A 23,603-nucleotide genomic window follows, 5' to 3' on the forward strand; every position below is an offset into this window, starting at 1 on the left:
ATCAATTTAAAAAAGATTTTGTTATATCATAAAAAAAGTTACATTCTATTTTTATGCACATATTATAAACAAAAATTTACCTACCCACTAATTTTAATATAAAGCTTTGATCAAATATTCCAAATTCTTCACTATACAGTAGAACATTACGTTTCGTAAAGAAATATGTTCACAAATAAAAAAATGTGTAAATGAACTCAAAACCAAGCAAACACTTAATATAAATAAGACATATTTATTACAGTTCATTTAGTTACATAATTTCATATTTATTTATATATTTATAGATACGCGATTCATTACAGGCAGTTTTTATCAAACAGCACATGCTATGAACCACTCACTGTGTTCACATATACAATATTGGCGAAAACAATAAACAAATAAAACAAAAAAATACTGCTTATTTCAGCTCACAACTATTTTTATTCACTCACATATTCATCATGTGTACAGTACACTCCATTCATAGTTTTAGGGAGAAGGGAGAATATGGCTCAGGACCAGATCCCTCATATTTATCGTCCTTTTAATAAAACCATTGTACATATTGAGACTAGCCATTCAGTTATAATATTAATTTTAATTGTATAAATGAGCCATCCTTTGAAAATATTTAAATACACATTGGTTTCATTAGTGAATCTCTAAATGAATTAATTTCATAGAAATTGTATGTATAAGTAGAACGTGTACAATCATCTGATAAATATGAGGGATACAATTGGGGATCAATCGTTCCTACACAAAATTGCTTTTTATACTGCAGTTGTGCATTTTTCATTAAACCTATTGGGGAAACTTCCCTCAATCTGGTATGAGTAGGAGAAAGGGTAGACAGTTGATGTAGCCTATCAGCATATTACTATTTTTATCCAAGGACAAATTATAATGATATATTGCAGTTACTTTAGATTTGGTCATTTCTAGTAAAAACTATAACATTGAAGTGTGAAGAAAAGAAACATAGTCAAAATCGTTTCCTTACGATATATTATATTCTTTTTAATTTCAAATATCTTCTATTATTTAAATATCACCATTCTGTTTTTATTGACCTCTACATATATAATTTACATGTGGTAATTTTCTTGTACATAAGAATACTTGCTTTTAGTACACATTTGACAATATGTCTCTGCGAATTCAATATTCCTCAAATTTATAGCTGTTACAGAAAATTAAAGCAGTAAAAGATTTGAATCTATTTAGGCAGTACTCGTAAAAATAAAAATATTCTTTACCAAATAGGAAAATCAGCATAATTGCGTCGTATTTACGTGAAATTTGTTTTAAAACACAAACATAAAATGCAAATGTACAAAGTGATTATTAAAATAATTCGCTTTAAAAAGTCACGTTAATATGCCGCGTTTATTGCTGAGAAATGTCATTTAAAAAAACGTGTTAGGTTGAGGTCTAACATATGTAAACATATCTCTATGTAATAATATTAAATATAATAACAAAAAACAATAACACAGCAATATGTTGATATTACATGATCCGTCGATCTCATTTTAGTGTGTGTATAGTCAAGAAGTAAAATTGACAGCAGCAAGTTTGAGATGGTTGATGGTTTGTGCAAAATAATTTTCTGCTTTGAATTAAAAATAAAAAATAAAATCAGCCAGGTTAGGTCGTCCGAAACCATCAACTACTCAACGACTTGTCCATTTACTATAACATTATACATTCAGTAGTGTGTTAAATATGATACAAGCAATTGAAATTGAGAACATGAAACATTCTACTACTTGACCACAGACCCACTTACAGATATAAATATTTATAATTTATTAACAAATATAACATTCAGTAAACTTTTATAACTAAAACAGCGAAACTCGTCCACACTTGGTTTGGCCTATGCGGATATTGAAGCACGCAATTTCACCGTTTTCGTTCTTAGACTAGCGTCACATATATTTATTATTAATTAGTCACTACAGAACTAATAAAAGCATGAATTCATCGGAGTGACAAATCTGCGTATAAACAAAAGATGTTAAAAAAAAACAAAGAGGTACAGTTTGAAAAAATAAAAAGGATCAACTAAGGACATGAAATTTACAAAAATGCCTTTGGTATCAATGCAAATCAACCAAACACGGTTATTTAGTGACAAAATTTCAAAGACCAGATAATAGACGATAACATTTAATTTATTTATTTTTGGAAGAATGGTGATTTTTTGTATTGGTCTACAGTATCACTAGTATTACACTTTGTAAGTTTCTATTTTCCAAGATTTATCATAATGTCACCATACATAAAGTAAACAGAAGTACTTTCTATTTACAGAGATGTATCCACGTTTGGTTACTTTCATTGTCAACTATGGCATCAACATTCATCTATAAGTGATGTACTTTATTACACTAGTTTCCATACCTTAATTTACAAGTTTTTAGTTTGGACATAAATCTAAACTTTACACTCTTTTTGTGCATCTACAGTTTTTTATTTTTGTAAAAATTAAACATAGTCTCCATTGCTAACTCATGTTACACGTTGTGTGTTGAATTGTCGCCACTAAAATTTGTATCTAATCAACAGATTGGCTCACTCAAAATAAATCATGAGACAGTGAGCCGAAACACGTCGAAAACTGACGGAATCAAAGAATACATGTAACGTGGTTGTGACCCCTTATGTCGTCGAAGTTTCAAGACAGGAAATTATTGAATACGAGTGTCTTCTATAGAATATTAAACTTATTTATAGTTAAATGCATTACAGTATCATCTACACATTACACTTAAGTACTTCACTATAAAATAAAGATGTTCATTTTTTTACCTCGTCTAGTTGAAAAGATACAATTTTTAGTGACACAAAGCAAATAAACACAAAAAACGACCAGTTTAAATTACTCTAGGCATCGACGAAAAAAATATTGCACTAACAATAGGTTTATATTATACAAAACAAAACAAATACAATAAATATAAAAATGTCTGTAAAAATATGTTAACGTAAATAAAAAAAATAATAACGTTAATTGAATAACGTCTCAACAGGTTTATAATAGGTATTTTTGGAAATGGATTCTATACATATTTAATCACAATTTAAAACCAAATAAAAACTCAATTATAAACGTCAGACACGCACCTTTATAATGTAGTCCTTGACAATATTTTTGGCACAATGCTCAACGAATAACAGGTACACAAAACAAGAAAAACGAAATGTATCGAATATCAGCGTGTCAGGCGCTTACACATGAACATACAATACACTTAATACACATAAAATTTCATAAATGCACGTATTTAAACATAATGCAACTTCAACGATAACGTGGCAATAACAACATTTCATTTTATTGGCGTTCTTGAATAAAAACTTTTTTTAAACGAGTTTTGGTCTCTAGAAAATCAATTTAATCAATCGACTTTTATATTGTACATTCATGTAACTGGCTTGAAAAATGATCCGTTTAATGGGAGAAGGGGAAACCGATATAAATTCATGTTCGTAATTTGTACTCTATTTGACGAGTCCTATGTTCGGGGTCGGAAGTTCATTCGCATTTCATCCATTTCAGAGATCGACCAATTCTTTGTAACACTTTATGCAACGATGTGCCCACTTTACGATTGGCCAGTCATGTGATAACTAACGATAATATTGCGTTGTAAATGTTGGTCCTACTGTTGCGTCACGACTGCTGAGATTATTTATTTATTTTTATATATTTTTTTTTTCATTTTTTCAGAGAAACGAAAAAGTGGAGACCGGCGATAAATTTTGGACGACAGTGATAAATAGCGTATTTGTTCGGAATACCGTACCAAGAGGACAAATGCATCACACATTAACCTAAATGGAACATATCATTATTTTTCTAGTTTCATGTACATCATAAATTGTGTTAATTGTATCCTATTATGTAATTAATACCCGTTTAAATGCAATAGCACAAAACTGTAATTTTTGCGTTTCATTATCATGTATATTCGCAGGTATACTTGTATAGACTAACTTGTGCATTGAATCTTAAGTGTATATAAAGTAAAATATTCAGCATACACTTAAATTTATACCCTACAATGTTCAAGAGTACGCTTTATATAAAGTCAATGTATAAAGAAATAAAAAATAATGGTCTTGGTACTGTATTCTTACCAAATAATGTTTAATTAAAACTGAAAGGAACATTCATCCCTACTATATAATATATATATAATCATATATAATTTTACTTCTTACTATTTGAGTCAAAATATGACGACGGTCCCTAGCAAACATAACATGGAAGTGAGCGAAAACATCTACGTTAGTCAGACGTTCAGCGTTGGAGACGAGAGTAACCAGAAGTATCCAGACGTAAAAACAACAAACGAGGCGGGTGTAGACAGGATAGTGGAGGTTGGGAGAGACGGGCTTGTATGGGGGATGACTACAAAAACAGGTGGGCGGTTATAAAAGTTCGTATTGGCGAAGATGCATACGCTGAATGATATCACGGCAGTCATTAAACACTCTCTTGATATTTTCCGTATCGACGGCACAAGTAAAGTGGGGATAACAGTAGTGTTTGCCATCACCAGAGGCTGTGCTTATACGCTGAAATAAAAAAAAACAACTATTAATATTAATCGTTTTTACACTGAGAATCCGACAATAATAGATACACGTTTTAATCTGGTTTTATGGATTAAAACAAGGAATTCATTTTACGCTCGATTGGCAATTGAATTACATCTTTATGGTTATTGAAGTGTAAAAAACTAAATACGTTTTCTACATGCATCGGTTGCACGAATGAATGAGTCATTTTGTGATTTGCATTTCATGTATTTAAAAATATCTTTTTCATTTACAGGTTTATCAGTATGTAGCATTTTTAAAAGTAGCATATATTGTTAAAATTTAAAGATCGCGGTGCTATGACGACATTAACCTAAATGAATTATTCGCATTCTACGAACAACAACGTTTTATCAAACGATGGCATATAATTTTTAATTTCCTTCAACTTTTGTATAATAACTTCCTTGCTGTGATCAAAGCTTACGTATTAAACTCCTTTTTAATTGTCAGTTGCTTCGTTTGTCTCGCTATAATATTGCTTTTTACTAAAAATAACATTTCTAGGTTAGCAATTTCTGCTTTAACATTGTAATTATGAGAGAATTAAATGTTATGAAAATTAAAACTTATAAGTGTAGTACTACAATTTCCTAGCTATCATTTTTACTTTCCTGTAATACCTTTTAAAGGCTTCACACAGTAGGATGCTGTCATAAATTATAATTATTTTAATACTCATTATTATCTTCTGGTTAAAGTAATCAGATTTATCTAGTAAATTCCTTTATAATTGTGAATTGTTTCATTTATGTCTCAGTAAAATGAATTGTAGTAATAATGACAGCTCTCTAATGGTAATTTGTGATTTAAAATTGTATTTGTGAAATAATTAAATGTTCTAAAAATTAAAATTTACTAGTTACTAATTGACATTATACTTCATTCGAAGGCACTTTAAATATAAGTAGTTCATCCATGATTGGAGTTCATATATAACTATCAAATGTAAGTGCCAACAATCTTTCCAAGCAAGTAAATTCAATATTTGAGCTCATCCTGTACAAAAAATACATTTTTACCAGTCCGTGTCATTTGGGACAACCGTTGGTTGGTAGCTGAAAGACGGATACGTACCAGGAACTCATCTCTTATGAAGTACTTGGCCCGAAAGACCTCCGTCGGCTCGTTGGCCTCGTTCTGGGCCTCGGGCGGCGTCTGATAGTGCGCGAACTCGCCGAAATAGTCCTCCAGCTTGCTCTTGTTCGCCAGAATCTTTTCGGCCAGCAGATCTTGTTTGTTGAGAAAAAGGATGACGGAGATGGTGCGTAGCCAGCGATTGTTCCAAATCGATTTGAATAGGTCCAGCGATTCGCGCAGTCGATTCTGCGTCGGATCCTCGCGCAGCACCATATTGTACGAGCTGCACGCCGTCACGAAAATGATCGCGGTCACATCGTTGAAGCACTGGATCCATTTCCGCCTCTCGTCCCGCTGACCGCCCACGTCGAACATGTGGAAGTTGACCTGCGAAGTACACGAGCATTTTAATCAATTCTTGTAAATAATATAATATAATTGTATGGCAGTATAAAATAAAAACACAGAGTTTAAAAAATTATCTAGTAAAATCCATCAAGTAAGATTAACTAAGAGAAATTTTAATTTTTTTTAATATAGTGATATATTTTTTATGCATTATGTAATATGTAAAAATACCTTTTAATTATTTAAAAATTCAGTGCAACAAATAATTTACTTATTTTATAATTGTTATCATTATGTTTGGTTAGAAAAATTAAACAACTTTTAATTACTGCAAACTCATGTATGATTCATCTGGAAAAATAATAGTAAAATACACAATCAAAATAATGACTTGTCGTAATGACGAATGATATTATTTATTCCATTTCTAAATTGAAACAATTCAAATTCAAATATAAAACTACACATTTAGTGAATTAAATTTTCAAAACTTTAATGAGTTTAGCAGTTTTTCTAACAATAAACTATACAAAATTAACAAAAATAGATGTATACTACAATAAATAATAATATTCAATGTTCTAAATGTTTTCTATTATTTTTGGATTTGAAAATTCACATTACAAAAACTAACTTCTTAATTTAACTAAGAAAAATAAATATTAAACTTTATTTTTTAGGATAAACTGACTCACATTTTTGTAATTGTATAAAATAGTTTCTTTAATGTATCTTATATACCAGCTGGCCAAATAGTAGAGGTCTTAAGCTACATCTCACTTATTTTAAATTAAACAGATATGGAATTAATCAAAAATAGATGGAAAATATTTTGTTATTAAAATGCCAGGGGGTCTAACACCACTATTTTCTATAAAATTCAATTTTTATTTCTAATTTTCAAAGTGAAATTTCATTTAAAATAATTCACTTCTCAAATTAAAAAAAAAACCTTTTTAGTAAACATCTATGTTCCATATTTTAGGGTTGCTAGACGGACTAATTTAAAATATAAAAAATTACAAAATTTTTCAAAAATTTCAAATGGGACAAGTAGTTGGTAAAAGTCTCATTACCTGTTTTGTTAGTGGAGCAAAGACCTCCACTATTTGGTAAGCTGATACATGAAGTGTAATAGAAACCCCCATAGACATTTATTTTTGATAATAATATATAACATTAGAAATGGGCACAAAACCAAATTTCATAAAATGAGTACAAAATCATTCTATAAATTTATTTCTTCAACGAACTAAACAATGAATATTAAATAGAGACATGAAATATTAGTTCTTACAATCAGACATTACTTGTTTAAATATCTTTAAAACTAGAAAAATACATTTTGTGACTGTAGTAAAAATTATATTATTATATCTCAGTTAGATGATGCAGAATATTCATTCATTCTGATCTATCTTTTGAGCCAAAATTGATTCAAATTAAGTCACAAGCGTCAAGGCTACGGAGGTCCATCTTAAGTGGAAACACTACATTGGTCAGATCAAACCAGCACCTCTTTACGCCTCTAGTTTTATACCTTATCAACTTGGAAGAGCGTTTCGAAGATGCCGCTGGTCAGGACACGGCAACGCAGTATATCCTGTTCGGTGGGCGTGTAATCCGGACGCTTGATGATGTGCACCTGGTCGAGGAAGTACTTTGCGCAGTCGATCAGCTGGTACTCGTTGCTGCGCTCGAACGTCGCCTGCACACCCCGGTCCTTCCAGAGGGCCTCGGTGTGCTCGTAGAATTCCGGCGGGTAATCGAAGTCCGGGCCGGTGGCGCAGTCCTGGATCCAGTCCACGCGCGCCTGGTTCTCCGGCTTCTCCAGCGGCACCGGAGGCGATAGCGTTGACATGGCGCCCGATATCGTCTGTAAGGGTCATCAATTATTATTATTACATTCTGCACAATAATATAATAAAATAATAAATTTAATTTTAGAGAGTGTGGCTATTTTTAAATTAATAATAATAATACGAAAACAAAAAGATAAAAACGAGTTTTTTGAATAGTTTTATCTAACAACTCGAAATAGACGTCGTTAAAACACATCGAGTTTTAAATATACCGATTCTGCTTAATTTAGATTATTATTAGGTTGTCTCGAACAACTTGTCTGTCATTAGCAATGAATTCACCGTGTCCAAAAAACTAGTTTATATCTAAATTTTAGATACACTTGATATGACGGTTTTTATTCAATAACTGTACATAACTGAGATTATACAACATCGATCTGACACATGTGATGTATAAGAAAGGAATGAATACGTTTTTATCAATGGTTATACAATTCGATTATATAAAAATTTTCTATAACATATTATCTAATTAATCATCAAAAAAATTATTGTAGTAATTTTATTTTCTTTTTTAGTATAAATCAATTTTAATTGTCAATTATCTAAATTTGTGACAAAAATTATTATTATTTTTGGTTTTTGGTTATTTTTATTTTTTTCAATATTTTCTCCATTAAATCATGTATTTTTATTATATTATTAGTTGATATCAATTTTTATTCTATTCTATTTCTAGTACTCCATCTAATATTAGAAATATTATATAATACATATAAAATAGCTTCTAAAAAGGGTTTCTTAAAATTTATTTCAAAATGAGTTCGTTCATAATAATCTTACTTAATTGTCCTTAATAATTATCTTTATACCCATTCTTTGATAATTATCCTGATATCCAACATGCCTCGATAATTATCCCTAATAATTATCCTGATATATATGTATTTATAATTATATCAAAATTGAATAAGAATTTTTTTTTCTTCTAAAAATTTCCAAAAATGACAAATTGTCTAAAAAACTCAAATTACTCATTTTTCTTCTAAAATGTAGAAATCCAAACAAAACAATAAAATCCCCTTTAAATATATTTAAACAGAACAGAAAATATATTTATTGTTTAGCTTAGCTAACTTAAATAAAAAAGCGATTTTCGGTTTGTTTATCTTTATGTTTATAGTAAGTTTTTTATTCGAATTCCTAAACAGACAGATTTAAAAACCGTAAGTTAAATCGACCTGCGAGATGTTTATCGTATGCCATTAAACGTTCCGGTAGTTTTGTTAAAGTGTTAAAATATCACGGTGCACCAAACCGTTGTAAACTAATATCGGAATTTGAAAAGGGTCGAGTGATTGGTACTGGAATGAGTTATGTTTAAAAAACACGAATAAATTCAACAAATCCGTCATGATTTTGTTAGAGCTACAGGTATACAACTGTAGCAAGCTTATCCTTCTTTTTTGAGTGAACCACATCCAATCAGAATCAGTTGTGAACTGTGCTGAAGGAGTACTTTTCCTGACCAACACTGAAGAGACAGATTAGAGGCAAAACATAATTTTTCCGTTGGAACCATCCATTTGCTTGGTAAGCAGATCATTCATAGTATTTATCAGAAGTAGAAGTAGTAACATCTGCTCATTACATCAGTGATATTTTACAACCTGTTGATTTATCATACCTGTAAAGCCCGCCCACACCCAGTTTTCCAACAGGATAATGCCAGACCTCATACAACCCACCACACATTACAGTTTTTAGATGAATCTGGTACAGAAACACTTGACTGGCCCCCAAAATATTTATCTATCAACGATAGAGATATCGTTGGCTGAGCTCTCGGGCTATTGCCACACAGGTTTGCAACAGTAATTGAGTTGACGTAGAGAAGTTTCTGCAACATATCTGGAACATCTTACGTCGGAGGACGCAGACCATCTGATTTTGTTCATGTCTCGAGTCACTGAGTGTTTTATTAACTAATCATTATCAACCAAGTTTTTTATTAACTTTGATTGTAATATCATGAATTTTTTATCACTGTCTAAAAGCTCATTTAACAAGTGTGAACGTATGATAGTGTATCTAGGTTGTCCCGTATATAATGGTCCATTTAATAACAACCAAGACACAATGTAAAGTTTCAATTAAATTCAATTTTTCAGTCATACAATTTTATGAAATAATTAATGGCTTTGTATGAAATTGTGTCAGAATATTTCAAGTCGATGTAATAGGATAACATCAGCTGACATGTGCATTATTTTAAAAAAATATATAGGTTACGGGAATTTTTATTCAATCGACACAAAGAACAGGACTTTTACTATATTTTCATACGCACGGAATACTACAAAGATATTCATAAATATAATATCTTTTGTGGTAAATTTTTGTAGAATACACAAGTGAAAGATAAAAATAGAAACTCACCCGACTACAAAAGAAAATAACTTATTTGAAACTTTCAGTTGACCAATTTTACGGAATAAATTTTTGTCGCAATTTTTCTCTGAATTCACATAAAAATATTGCTCGTTACATGTAAGGTAAGAGAAAGTTTCTAAACAAATAAGGACAAATATCGTGATATTTGTGTCTAGATAATCGTTGATTAATAATTATAGTAATATTAATGAAAAATTTGTTATACAGTGGTGGTCATAATTATCAACCTTTTGAAATGTTAAATATTGTAGTCGTACGCTTTTGTTAATGTAAACTGGCAAAATAAAATTAATTTACTATTATTTTTTATACAGTATAAAAACTACTACTATTTTTTTATTCAATAAAAAGTTACATTTATTTTTCTGAATTGAGCCGGACATAAACATAGCAACATTATTTTTGGAAGAGATTTTTAATTAATAAATCTGCGTGATTTAATTTAACATTAACACTATGTTTTATAATTTTGATCCATCTTCGTGACATAGATTTGACAATTTATATTTAAATTTACTATATTTTTGAGTTGCTTAACATAAGCAAAACCATAATTGTTTTTATAAATTAAATTTAACTCTTCACTAAAAACTAATCGTCCTCACTGTTCTGCGATCAAGTGAATGTGATCCTAAGAAGTCAAAATAAAACTTTCACATTTTTAGTAGAGTTTTCCTTGTAGGTCTGGGATCAAACGAACCCTCATCCACATCTTCTCACAGTCCTTGAACTAATTTCAGCAAATCCTATTTCCTCCAGGTTAGCTTTAATTTCAATTGACGATAAAATTCGAATTATCTAGTTATCGAATTTCTTTCAAGTTTTTCGAACTTAGACAAGTTTTTTCGTAGCTACCACTTATCCAGTTTCTCTAGATTGTTTAATAATTAGAAAACAACTAAAATATTTAACCATAAATTCTTAGTCATATCTTCTTGTTTCTCTCGGTCTTGGGAACTATGAATTATAATTTTTCTTACAGTTTCACTTCGGCCAATGATTAAATAATTGTAATAAGACCTCTAGCAAATAATCGATTTAAATTCACAGGGAGCAATGAAAAACCATAAAGTAAAAAGTTGTTATAATTTCCATTGTCCATTGAAAAATAAAAAAACAACGAATTTTTTTAAAGAAATTGACCAGTTGCATACAACTAACAGAGAAGGAACAATAATATACATGTTTCAGCTCATATATTTAATATATTTTAGTTGCTATAATTAGGGGTTACACTAATGGTTCTCGTAGATTTCGTCGATTTTTGTCTATGATACAAAGAGGACGTAGCTCATAATTTATTCTGTTTAATGTTCTTAAAAACCAAATTTCATAGACGACAATATTAAATATCTTCAAATGCATCGAAAATATATTCCATTTGAAAAATAATCTAGTTAAATAATTAACTCATTTTTAATAATTATATGTTTAAAAGAGTAATAAAGTAAATCATTAACTTTTATCTGCAAAAACTCATTTGCTAACAACTTCACACCAGAATGAGACAGAAAATATTGAACTAAACTTCATTATAGTTTTACGCATGCGCAATTTAATTGCCAACTTCCAGCTGCGAAGACCAAATGACTGCGTTTATATAAACCGTAATTTTTAAACTCACACCTTCTTGTCTCTTGACGAATTTTAAGAGAAAATGTATTTTACTCCACGATGATGCAACTTATTTTTTTGCCTAATCTATGAGAAATGATTGATAACAATATGGGTATGTATTTTTGCAGACCGTTATTATTATCAAAGCATATACATTTATTGGGATAATTCACGTTCCCAAACGAATTTTCACAATCACCTTGACCACGACCGAACGCAGTGGAAAACGTGTCGCAACATTCTGTGACCAATTTTGGAATTGTTCTCGAAAATTAGCCGCGTTAATACCATTTCTTTGTATCTCGCTTGTCTCACGCTTGCAACACACACACACACACCGGGGCCCGTAATCGTTCAAAATCTGACCGATGTAAATGGTAAAAGCACACCCATATTCGGGCGAAACGATATTTTTAGTCGTGGAGGTTAGTGGTTTCATAACAATCTCGCGCGCCGCATTGAATCATTTTGTCATTGTAAAATCATATCAAACATTTACAATTCCAAACGGTGTACTATTATAGTATAAAAATAGAACCATTAATTAGACACGAAACTATAATTAAGAATTATCTATCTTAAAAATTTCACAAGTCGTCTATTTTGGCCGGACGGAAATTCGAACGGCGGCGAAAAAATATTTTTAGTGCAGCATTAATCAAACAGAACGTCTGATAACGAACATTATCATTAATAAAAATAACGCGTTAATGTTGCTGTAAAAAGTATTTGCGGTAAATTACAAACTACACTTGTCATTGGGCTATGCAGCCATAAAATAATTTTAGCGGATTTCAAACTAAAAATACGGAATTTATTTTTATCAAATAAAATATTTCTGATTGTCTCCTGGGCACCGGATGCTTTTCGCACAGACACACATCCAACGCTACCATCATCCCATTCGACAAACGCACCAACTCCATAAATTCGACCATTAACAGACATTAAATAAAACCGGTGGCCGAGATTGGATTGAGGAAAAATATTCACCTGTGTCTCGCTCCCGATTCCCGTTATTGATTTTAAGTTCGGCGAGTTGCAAGCTCTTCGGTTATGTCTAAATTCTTTTTAAAACCTGACTGACAGGAAAAAAACCTTCACATTTTCACTGCTGGAATTTAATCCTTAGCACGTATAAAATATTGTTTAAATTTAAGGATCGCCGACTTAAAATTAGCATACAAAATGTTCTGCACACATTTTGTGTCACAAATCATATTATGATATTTCATATCCGTTAACACTGAGTCGTGTCGTATTTTATTTTCGACCAATAATCCAATATAAGCTATTGTTTAAAATATTTTACATCGTTCAGTTTATAGACATAATTAAGGTAACAACTAATAAATACGTGCTGACAAATTGGGCACTTTTATAAATAACTATTTTATTAATGATGGATTGATAAATATAATTATTATAATTTGTATTCATATTATACATATAGCCGCAATAGACGTTAATTGAAGATATTGATTCCAATCAACTGAATGATTATTAAAATTTTATTAATAGTATCATATAAATAACGAATAATTTTTCATTATTTATTTGATTCTGTGCCACAAAGAGTTAGAAAATACTTTAAAAAATGTTGTTTTCTAATGTGGAGGAATAAAATTAAATACACACAGTAAAAATTAATATTTTAGTGTTAATCAAAGATTAACATACAAACAATTTCCCAAAATAGTCCTTCTCAGTTACACGATATGAGTAAAATAACACCCCGTATAACACAAATTTTGTTAATTTCCATTATCTCCAATTAAAATTCCACGTCGTCATTGCAATACGTGCTAAATAATTTAACAAATAATTGTTATGGGATTATTAACGAATATTTGATAGATACAGCCAAATTCTGCATAGATACAGCGAGCTGTTGTGCTATATCTAAATCAATTCTATTTTGTATTGTTAGCGATTTTTATCACTAATATTGCCAGAACTAATCGAATCATGATTCATAACGCTTGTATATTTTTATTGTCTTGTCGTCACATTAAAAATTTCAGTGCTATTCGATACCCTTTATCGATTCGAAAAGAATTGCATCGGGTGATAATCGAGAATCACGCCAGTGAAATTTAATATCTTATATTGCACACGGTCGTTTCTTTATATAAATTTATGGTACGTTATCAGTTTCGTGAACAAGAAATAAAACAATTTATTTTAAATCCTACTGTTCTAAAAATAGTTGAAATGTTTTATATGCAGTTTAAATGATGTTTCACATGCAAATGTTACTTTACTGATTATAATACTTTCATACTAATTAAACGATAAAAGTATTGAATTCTAAGTATTTTCACATCTCCATTTAGTATATAGCTTATTTTATGTTGTTAATTGTTCAAAAACTAAATTGAGATTAAAATAAATATGGCATAATTGGATGTTTCAAGAGTTTTACGTAATTTTTTGAAGTCTAACAATGTACAATATTTTGAATTTTTGTCCGATTTTAACAAACTTTGTTTTCAATTGTAAAGCATGAAAATATGTACTAATTGTCAAAATATCACGTTTTTCTGTTCAAAATGAAAATCTTCAGGGTAATTTTTTAGTCATGAAAATTGAAGTTATGAAATTTAGTAGATACCCATTTCAGAAGGTGCTTAATATATATATATATATATATATATATATATATATATATAATATAATATAAGTTTGTGGTAGAATTAATGTATAATGAAAATAAATTGAACGATGGAAGTAATTAAAATTTAGGCATTAGTACAAGTATATCCAATATATTGAAAAATATATCCAGGTATCCAATATTATTGAAAAATAAGATATTCTGTGCCATTTTTGATAGTTTATTATATAGACTAATTGAATAAAAAAAATAAATTCATAAAAAGAATATGATCTTTAATTTTTCGACAAACTTATGAATATGGGTAATTTTTTTATGAAATTTGGTACCAATTTCAGGGGTGCTTAATCCAGTAAGGTAGTTAAATTTTCTATAAAAAAATTGCTAATATGATTTCTTCAATTTTCATGGTTACCTCGTATGTTTTTGGTAACCTTTTGTCTATATTTTCATGACTGACAATTGAAAAAAAATTGTCAAAATCGGACAAAAATTTTATGGGCCACACTGTATATTAATCAATGAGTAAATATTTATCAAAATTGTGTCATTGTTAAGTTATGTAAAGTAATCAATTAATTAGAAATTCATTTGAAATCAATCATTACTATTAAGGCATTGTTTTGTAATTTACTAAATTTTTATACAAATCTTCTTAATATTTTACATAAAACAGTGAATAAAAAATATACGAGTATTAAATATAGTCAGAATCATATTCAAATTGTTTTATATTTACATGATTAAAAACATTGTTTTCAAATAAATTATAAAATATGATAAAATATAAATCTAATGAATGAAAAAATTAAAAATCATTTTTGTATTAAAATTGATAAATTAAATAATGACACAATAAATTGAAATTGAAAAGGGGCATCATACACTTAAATTTTACCAATATTAACTAAAATTATCACATTTAATTTGAATTAAATAAATATTACAATGATAAATTCTAATGAAAGGATTCAGATACAATACAAATAATCAAATTTAAATTTAATATAATAACATTTTAAAATGTTAAATTGAAATAAAAACGGAGTGTAGAAATTTTTAGAATATTTAAATAATATATATTTATACAAAATTATATGATGCAATTCGATTATAATATGGATTTGTATAAATTCACCTGATTATACAACAAACGAAAGACAACAATAGCGCTCCAAATGACGTTACGATGAAAGTATGTATTTAATTATTACGATCAAAAATAAATAAATAATTAATTGGCTAGACCGTATAATATCTAGAGACACAGAAGAAAGAGATGACATATATTTATTAAACATTTTTAGTGATTCACTTAAGAATCGTAGATATTTCTAGATTCTAAAAATAATTTATTGTGTCAGTGTCCTTTTTTAAACGACCGTCGGTGCTTCAATAATTGTTATGTGTTTTAGATTTACTTGACCAGTTTCCCCAACAAGTGTTTATTGAAATTAAAATTTATATTTGTTTGTGGGAGACACATCTGTTCCTTTTCGCTTTTAATTGTCGGTGGCATGTTCGTAATGACACAGTCATTAAATTGCTATTAAAAATTTTTACCCTGAAAATGACGGTCTATAATTATCCAATGAAGTGAAACCATTCAAACAAATTACGTGTTTGAGTAATCTTAAGTGAATGCATTTTATGGGACCGTAGGCATTTTAAATATTAATTAATATAAAGGCTTCGTAAATTATTAATTACAAAAGTACGTGGCGTTGAACATTCCGAACTGCGACAAACTTAACAAGCCGAAACTATTTTAATCTAATACCTAAAACCATCTATCATCATTAATTTTCAACAAATATCAATTAAAACAGATTTAAAAAGTTCAATAAATCAAACCACTAATTTACATTAATGCCGAGTGCATATCACTTAGCTTCATTTTTCATTAATAAGCCGATTTAAAAAGGAGATTGTTCCGAACATAAATCACGTTCATCAAAGATCGGATGATATTAATCAAACATTTTTTACAATAAATAAAGCAACTAAAGAGTCTTCAACACTCGATGAAGTACTTCCTTCGTGATTTAATTTCTTCATTCAACTTTCCTTAATAAATATCTAACACATATCGATTTTGCAATACTTAGCACGAGCTCGGTGAAACTGACGAAGATTTATTATCAACCGAACGTTTTCATTTCGTTTGTTAAACTCAGATAAAAATCATTGACTGCATAATAATCATTGAGTTTCGTTCGAGGTGATTTTTTTTCAATTAAAATTTGATCCTATTACACAGTCATAAAATTAAACTCACATGTAGTCACGATTTTCCTGGGAAGTCATTCTTTATTGTAAATTGTTTTGAAAATTGCAATTCGTTGACCTCGATTCATTTGTCAACATGGTTACAGTCGAAGTTAAATATATTCGTTTCGTTTAATCCGTATAAATCTACATAACACTTACGAGGTACACATTTTAGATGGAAAAGTTAATTGCTGCAGTTTTAAAAAGTTTGCATGCATCGGTTATAATTTTATGGACCTTGAATTACTCGACTATTCTTTAAATATGACATATGCGTATTAATAGCTGTTAAATGGTAAATTTGTAAACGTTTATAGAAAGTGTCAGTGTAATAATAACACGCAGAGTAGTTGGTCTATTTATTTAAGAATGTATAATTATCCAATGAATCTATAACAATTCTAATGTCTAGAAACGTTTTTTGATTTCCTGTGGTCGTTGATTACATTCACTCATTGTCTGTCGATCTTCACTCAAATTTTTAATTACATTGAAACTAATTAATAACGAAAAGTTTGATTTTTTTTATAATTTAACATTCACATTCATATAATATGCATATACCCACTAACAAAGAAATTACAACACCAAGAACGAGGTGTTAATATTCTTTTGGTAAAACATAGATGTTATAGCAAGGAGTACACAATTTAAATTTGTATTGATATGTGTAAACTCATTTTTTACCACAATTCAAATAAATTTTGTTATTCGTTTTTTTTGTTATTTTAAAAAATTAAACTGTTTGGTTGGATCAAATATCGATGTTAATGTTAAAATGCCTAGAGAGCGAGTACGTGAAATTTGTCGCCAGCTAAGTGAATTTGAAAGAGGCCCAATTATTGGTCTACTGGAGGTGGATTTTTCATTTCTACACGGTAATCGCACTAACAGACATCCAACTACTGTTAAGGTGTTGTCAAGCGTGATTTGATAGTGCCCAAAATCAGAGAATATTCGACACAGGACGTCGAAGGGGCACAGATCAACGTCTAACTAAGACTTATGGCCTTCAAAAACCGATTTTTGACAATTAGATCTTTGACTAGTTGGGAGAATAAGGGCATTTTGTAACGGTTTACCGTCGTATAAGGTCATTTGGACTGCAGCATTATGTGCCCCATCTTTTGCTACCTCTGACCGCTGAGCATCGAAGACTACAGTGGTATAAAAAACAACAACATTGGAATGTGGAAAGGCATCCAGTCGTCTTCTGTGATGATTCCCGATACTGCTTGGGTGGACACCTCAGTTTGATGTTGAACGACATGTGCACTGAACAATGAGCGTTATGGTATGGGGTGCTATTGTTCATGGAAATAGTAGTAGTAGTACCTTTAGTCTTTACTAAAGGAACATGACAACGCAACGTTATTTTCAGGAAGTAGTGGAGCCGTATGTTCTTCCTTGCCATAAGACTTTGGAGGTTAGTTATGAAGTATACGTAGCTTGGGATACTATACCTCAAGAGGAAATAGGCCACGTCATTGAATCAATGCCAAGACCCGTTAGAGAGTGTTTAGATATTAGCTAAATTATTTAAAGAAAAATCTAAAATCTTATTTTATTTCCAAATTTTAATCGTTTACCCCTTGCTATAACATCTATGTTTTACTAAAACAATATTAACATTGAACACCCCCTTCTTGGTGTTGCAATTTTTTGTCACTGAGTATAATTAATGCATGTTTTACATAAATGAAGGATCCATAGGTGTCAAATGAACTTAATATATTCGGACATACCACACAGTAAGTGAAATCTTGTGTATATTTTTAGTTAAATTTTAATTTAGTTTAATCAACAACAAACATTTCTCCAAATTTAATTTTTTATATTAATTATTTAACAGTATATCGTCCAGTATTAACAGTGAGTCTGTCGTCACTAAATGGTCGTTTATTTTTATCAATGTAAAGTAAACTTACTGGATCAATTTTCAAAATGACACGTTTCAATTAGTCACAACAGCTTATACTATATTCTTAAAATGAATAAGGGTTTTAGCGATAAGTTTCGTTTCCAAGAATAATTATCAGTGTTTATAAACTGTGGCGTGTTAATAATCGGAGCTTAACTTATTGTGAATATCACATTCCGTCAAAGAATTCACAATAACTTGTTATCGAACGAATATCATTTAACAAGTCTATTTGATAGAAAATGTTGCATATTATTATTATTAAATTATCGCCTTATGATATCATCCGTTAGAAAAACATAATTAATTCTAAATGTTTTTACAATTAATAAACAATATTTAAATAAAAAAACAATTTCGTTCGAGATTAATTAAAGTAATTAAAGATTATCGGTAAATTTTTTGTGGATCATGTTTCATATTAGCTAAAAATTTATTTACACATTGGTGGAGGTTTCAAAGTTTACAGACAAGTAAAGGTAAACATCAGTTTAATGAATTTATTAATAAAGTAAGTACCTGAATGTAAAATTAAAAAATATAAATTAATTGCATAAGCTTTGTTAATTGTGCTGGTAATTTTTTTATCGTACGGAAACAAGCTAATTACCTGGTTCGTTAGAATTAAAATAGAAAAATGTATTTCATTTATTCACAATAAAAATAACGCAACATAAAGTTATTTGTGGCTTTTTGAGAACCAGTTTCGTGTATTTTACTTAATTAAATAATAATTTTTGTAAATATAATATTGTTACCTAATTACGTTATCTGAGATTGTTAGAGAGGATCTTCAAATTTTGTAAATGTTTAACATTAGGTAATATTTTATTTAGAAACTGTTAGATAAATTGAGATAAGCGTATTATAATTTTAATAAATTAATTAATAATACACCTAAATGTAAAATATTCTGTTAGTCTTTTAGATATATAATGTGTAGCGGTTATTTGAAAATATTAAGGTTTTACCCAATATTTTTATAATTTGTTATCACCATAACGTAACAAACAAGTCGAAATGTCAAATTACTCCACAACGTTAATTTTTAGAGGATACGTTTTTGAAGAGTAAAGTTTCTGCAAAATTCCTGGGATGCAAGCACAAAACGACTACAAAGTGCTTGAATAATATTTCAAGCGAAAAAATTTGCTGGATTAATTGTCACAATTTTTTTTTTCATTATTTCACAATATTATAAATTCTCTTACATAATTGTCAAAGGGAGGAAAAGTCCCAACAATCAAAAATTTGTTTGAATTCCTTTCGATAAACAGACTTTAGTGAAAAAATTATCTGATTTTACTAATCTAGTTGATTTTCTGTTTAAATGTATTTCACATTCTATTATTCGCATTTTTATCCAGTTAAAAGGGTGCTCAAATTTCTCCTCGTCGTACAGTCAAAAACAATATCTTAAAAATTGGTTATCCACACTAGGCGACGTGAAATAATCATTTATGAACGAAAACAAAATATTTACACATAACATTGGCAAACTATATTCAGTGGTGTTAAAAATTAATGGATTTTTATATGGAATTTCTATGAGCAAAAAAAAAATACACAAATTAATTTTTAAGTGTATTTTAAAATTAAATTTAAAAAAAATTAGATATGCATTTAACGTAGTAACAAAACTATTTTTTAGTGTCAGTCTATTTTTGGGTTTAGAAAAATATTATTACCATATACAGAAGCATCTTATAAAACAGTTATATAAAAATTTCGCCCTTTGACTCTTACAAATTATACAAATAATGAGGATGACAAATTTTTTGTCTCCATAATTTTATATTGATTTGATAACCACTTAGTTCAGTAACTACTAAAATATACAGTAAATAAAATTTTGAATAGTTAATAAATGTGCCAGCAGAGTTTAATTACTATCCAGGCATCAAGTACAAATAGATTTTGGTTGGTTCTTCGCTAAATTTTCCTAATCCTATTTGATTTAGCTTTATATTTTATTTACACGCCGTTAGATTAGAAAATGTAGATAAATAAAACACATAAATTTAGGACAAATAAATTTTAGTTGATAATTTGTCAAATTTTGTTAATGTTTAATATTAGCCAATATTTTATTTAGGCATTGTTAAAGACGAGGTTATGTTTAGCAGAGATTGTACATAAATAAGTGTAAACATATTAACAAATTTAACGAAGTATGTATGTTAAATTTGTGGTTGTAAATTTTTTCAGTGAGGATTATATCTGTATAAAAATATGATATTTGGTGTAAGGTAGGTGGATGAGAGACAGGTAGATATTAAAAGGTACTTACAATAATGGCATCTCGAATGTTTTTCTTGATATCCTCAATCTTTTGTTTCTTTTCTCTCTCGCTGAAGCCGTTGACGTGCAGAATCCGCATCTGCTTGACTATGGTGGACTTGCCGGACTCACCAGCACCGAGAAGGAGCAACCTGTGTGTAGCCCGATAGACCTGTTTCTCTTTGGCGAGTTGCTTGTTGATCTGATCACTGATACGTTTCTGAGTCCTGGTGTCTTCGGTGGGGCCGGCCGCCTCTCGATTCCCGAAGCAACCCATGGCCGCCAAGGGGGACCACCAGCAATCGGCCCCCTTATCGGCGGCCACTGGGCCGCCACACTCTGGACCTGACGCCACCGTGGCTGCTATTATGTCTTCGCAACGCCCCGCACTCAACACTGACAGCCGAACAACATCCACTCACCTAACTAACAACAAAAACAACCGGTTGCCGTCGGCCGCGGACCATTACAACCGCTACTGGGGGCTGTGCTGACCTGTGTTGTGCTCGTGCGGTTCTGCTCGTTCTCTTCGCCGCCGTCAACACCACAGACACTCATCTGAGGCCACGGCCGATCCGCTGCAACATCCCGACACACTACACCTCTGCACCGCTACACCTGACTCGTCGTCGATCGCGGCGAGCTGCACCCGACTCGTCTGACGTCTCAAATAGGGCTCCTCTCGCACTCCGCAAGATGCGATTAAAACTCACTCACTCGACCGAAAAATGGCCGAGTTGTCGCGACATACTATCTCCTCCTGTATGTGTATGGACGGTGGACACACACGGGTTATTTTTACTGAGGAAACATCGAAAATAGCACACACCAAACACAAAAGTGTCAATTTAAAAATAGATCCTGGCCTATGATTTTTTTTTGTGTGTTTGATGCTCTGTCGGTGTTCACAAAAACTACACGATACACCCTGCTTCTGTCAGTTTTCGACTCGAAATCGACTTTTCGAAGCCGCAGTGGCACAAAGTCGCGGCGGGATCACCGATTCTTACGGGGGGGCACGGGCCGATGCAGCCGCACTCCTTGTCGTGTCGTTTTCGCCTTGTCGCGGTCAGCACTCGGTGGGTCCGCGAATTCAGCACATGAATATGTCCGCCGCCAAATCAATGGCAGTTGTGGTACGGCGCCACTGGCGCACGAGCTCCTTCCTTCGTTCTACGGCTGCCGCGACCTACTGTCAGACGGGATGCGTGCGCACCCTCGCGCCAATTCCCTTATTCAAAATCGCAAAATCAAATTCCTACCGCCCGTTCTTTCCTGCATCGCGATTCCCCTGCTGCCCGCTTGCTGCTGCTGCTGCTGCTGCTGCCTTCTCTCCGCCACTATCAGCCACTATACCACTCGCCAACTGGCCAATCGAACATCGAACCTTCCTATCGACAGGGGCGGCTCCGGACATTTCGGAGCCTTCAGCCAAAAGTACATTTACCGCCTCTCTTTTTCTCTCACTTAATCCATACTTACATTTTCAGGAATAAATTATAATTCAATAAAAATAGGTTTAACTACTTTATATTTCAAATGGCAACTCTTTTTTGACAGGCACTTTTTCTAAAAGAAAAATTTTTGGATACAATTTTTTCAATTCAATCCAATAATCTTAAACAGGGTATTAAAAATTCGAAAACGGAACCATTTCCGGTGAAAAATATGCGAAAACTCTCCTCCCATTTACCTATACCAGATCTCATTTTGATATACCGAGTGTCCTAGAAGTCCTTCTCTAATGAATTCGTGGACACCCGGTATACAGAGTACAATTAACTTATTTATAATTTTCATATTATAAAATTTTTAAACAAAAAGAAATAAAAATATTATACAATAAAAATAGAAAACATAAAATGAGTTGATTTGAATTTGGACACATTTCCATGAAAAAAAGTAGAAAAACATATTAAGAATAATTGAAATAATTCCAATAATATCAAGATTTCAAATATAAAATAGTAAATGAATTATTTCACTTGGTATCTAAGGTATTAACTTTTTATTTATATATCGATTTTGTTGAACAAGAACTAAAAATGTGTTGTATAACAATTTTTTCAATCAAAAAGTTTTGAATTAAACTTAAGATCTTTTAAAATAAGAGAACCTCAAATAGTCAGTGGCGGCTCATGAGTTTTGAGTCTTGTGAGGCACATTAAAAATATTTTATTTTTATTTACTCATAATTAACAACATATAATTCGAATATAATTCAATACTTTTGTCTCAAAAATCACTTTTATACCAAATATCTTCATTACTCTTTGAAAATAAAAGGCACAGTCAGCAATAAAATCATTTTCATAGGTGAGGCACTGCCTCATGTTTAATAGCCACTAATATTAAATCAAATTCGAGTCATTTCAAAGATCATCAGACCGTTCACTAAGCAAGTAGTATTAATTTTATTAATCATAACATACTATAATAACTGAACTCACAAATTATGTTCATTTAAACCTAAAAATATACATTTTTTACATAAAAATCTACATTCTTTCTGTTCATACAGTAACATGGGTTACACGTACCCTGGTGCCGGCCCTGGCTATTGAATCGAGTGCACAAGTGCATTTCGTCGCGCCATTCATAGAGGCGTCCC

At 30.7% G+C, this 23,603-nt stretch overlaps 1 protein-coding gene across 2 annotated transcripts; it reads right to left on the bottom strand.

Moving 5' to 3' along the window:
* Positions 1–221: 221 nt before the first annotated feature.
* Positions 222–22,461, bottom strand: LOC109595848 (guanine nucleotide-binding protein G(s) subunit alpha). Of its 2 annotated transcripts, XM_049961424.1 has the most exons (5): positions 21,488–22,461; positions 21,003–21,418; positions 7,568–7,903; positions 5,677–6,066; positions 222–4,575 (listed from the first exon to the last, which is right to left on the bottom strand). In XM_049961424.1, the coding sequence occupies exons 2-5, from the start codon at positions 21,267–21,269 to the stop codon at positions 4,429–4,431; spliced, it is 1,140 nt and encodes a 379-aa protein (XP_049817381.1). In that variant the 5' UTR covers positions 21,270–21,418; positions 21,488–22,461; the 3' UTR covers positions 222–4,428. The 2 variants fall into 2 exon arrangements, with proteins under 2 accessions (XP_049817381.1, XP_019866837.1); XM_020011278.2 differs by having other exon boundaries at positions 21,003–22,461.
* Positions 22,462–23,603: the final 1,142 nt, after the last annotated feature.

This window comes from Aethina tumida, chromosome 1, assembly GCF_024364675.1.
Source record: "Aethina tumida isolate Nest 87 chromosome 1, icAetTumi1.1, whole genome shotgun sequence".
NCBI classification, from domain to species: domain Eukaryota; kingdom Metazoa; phylum Arthropoda; class Insecta; order Coleoptera; family Nitidulidae; genus Aethina; species Aethina tumida.

What these genes read in the sequence shown, in the direction of transcription:
- LOC109595848 (XM_049961424.1), bottom strand. Translation starts at nt 21,269, where the DNA reads ATGGGTTGCTTCGGGAATCGAGAGGCGGCCGGCCCCACCGAAGACACC. An exon ending in CGCTCTTCCAAGTTGATAAG is followed by an intron (nt 6,067 to 7,567) that starts GTATAAAACTAG and finishes TGTACTTCGCAG; the next exon opens with GTCAACTTCCACATGTTCGA. An exon ending in TCATAAGAGATGAGTTCCTG is followed by an intron (nt 4,576 to 5,676) that starts GTACGTATCCGT and finishes TTTTTATTTCAG; the next exon opens with CGTATAAGCACAGCCTCTGG.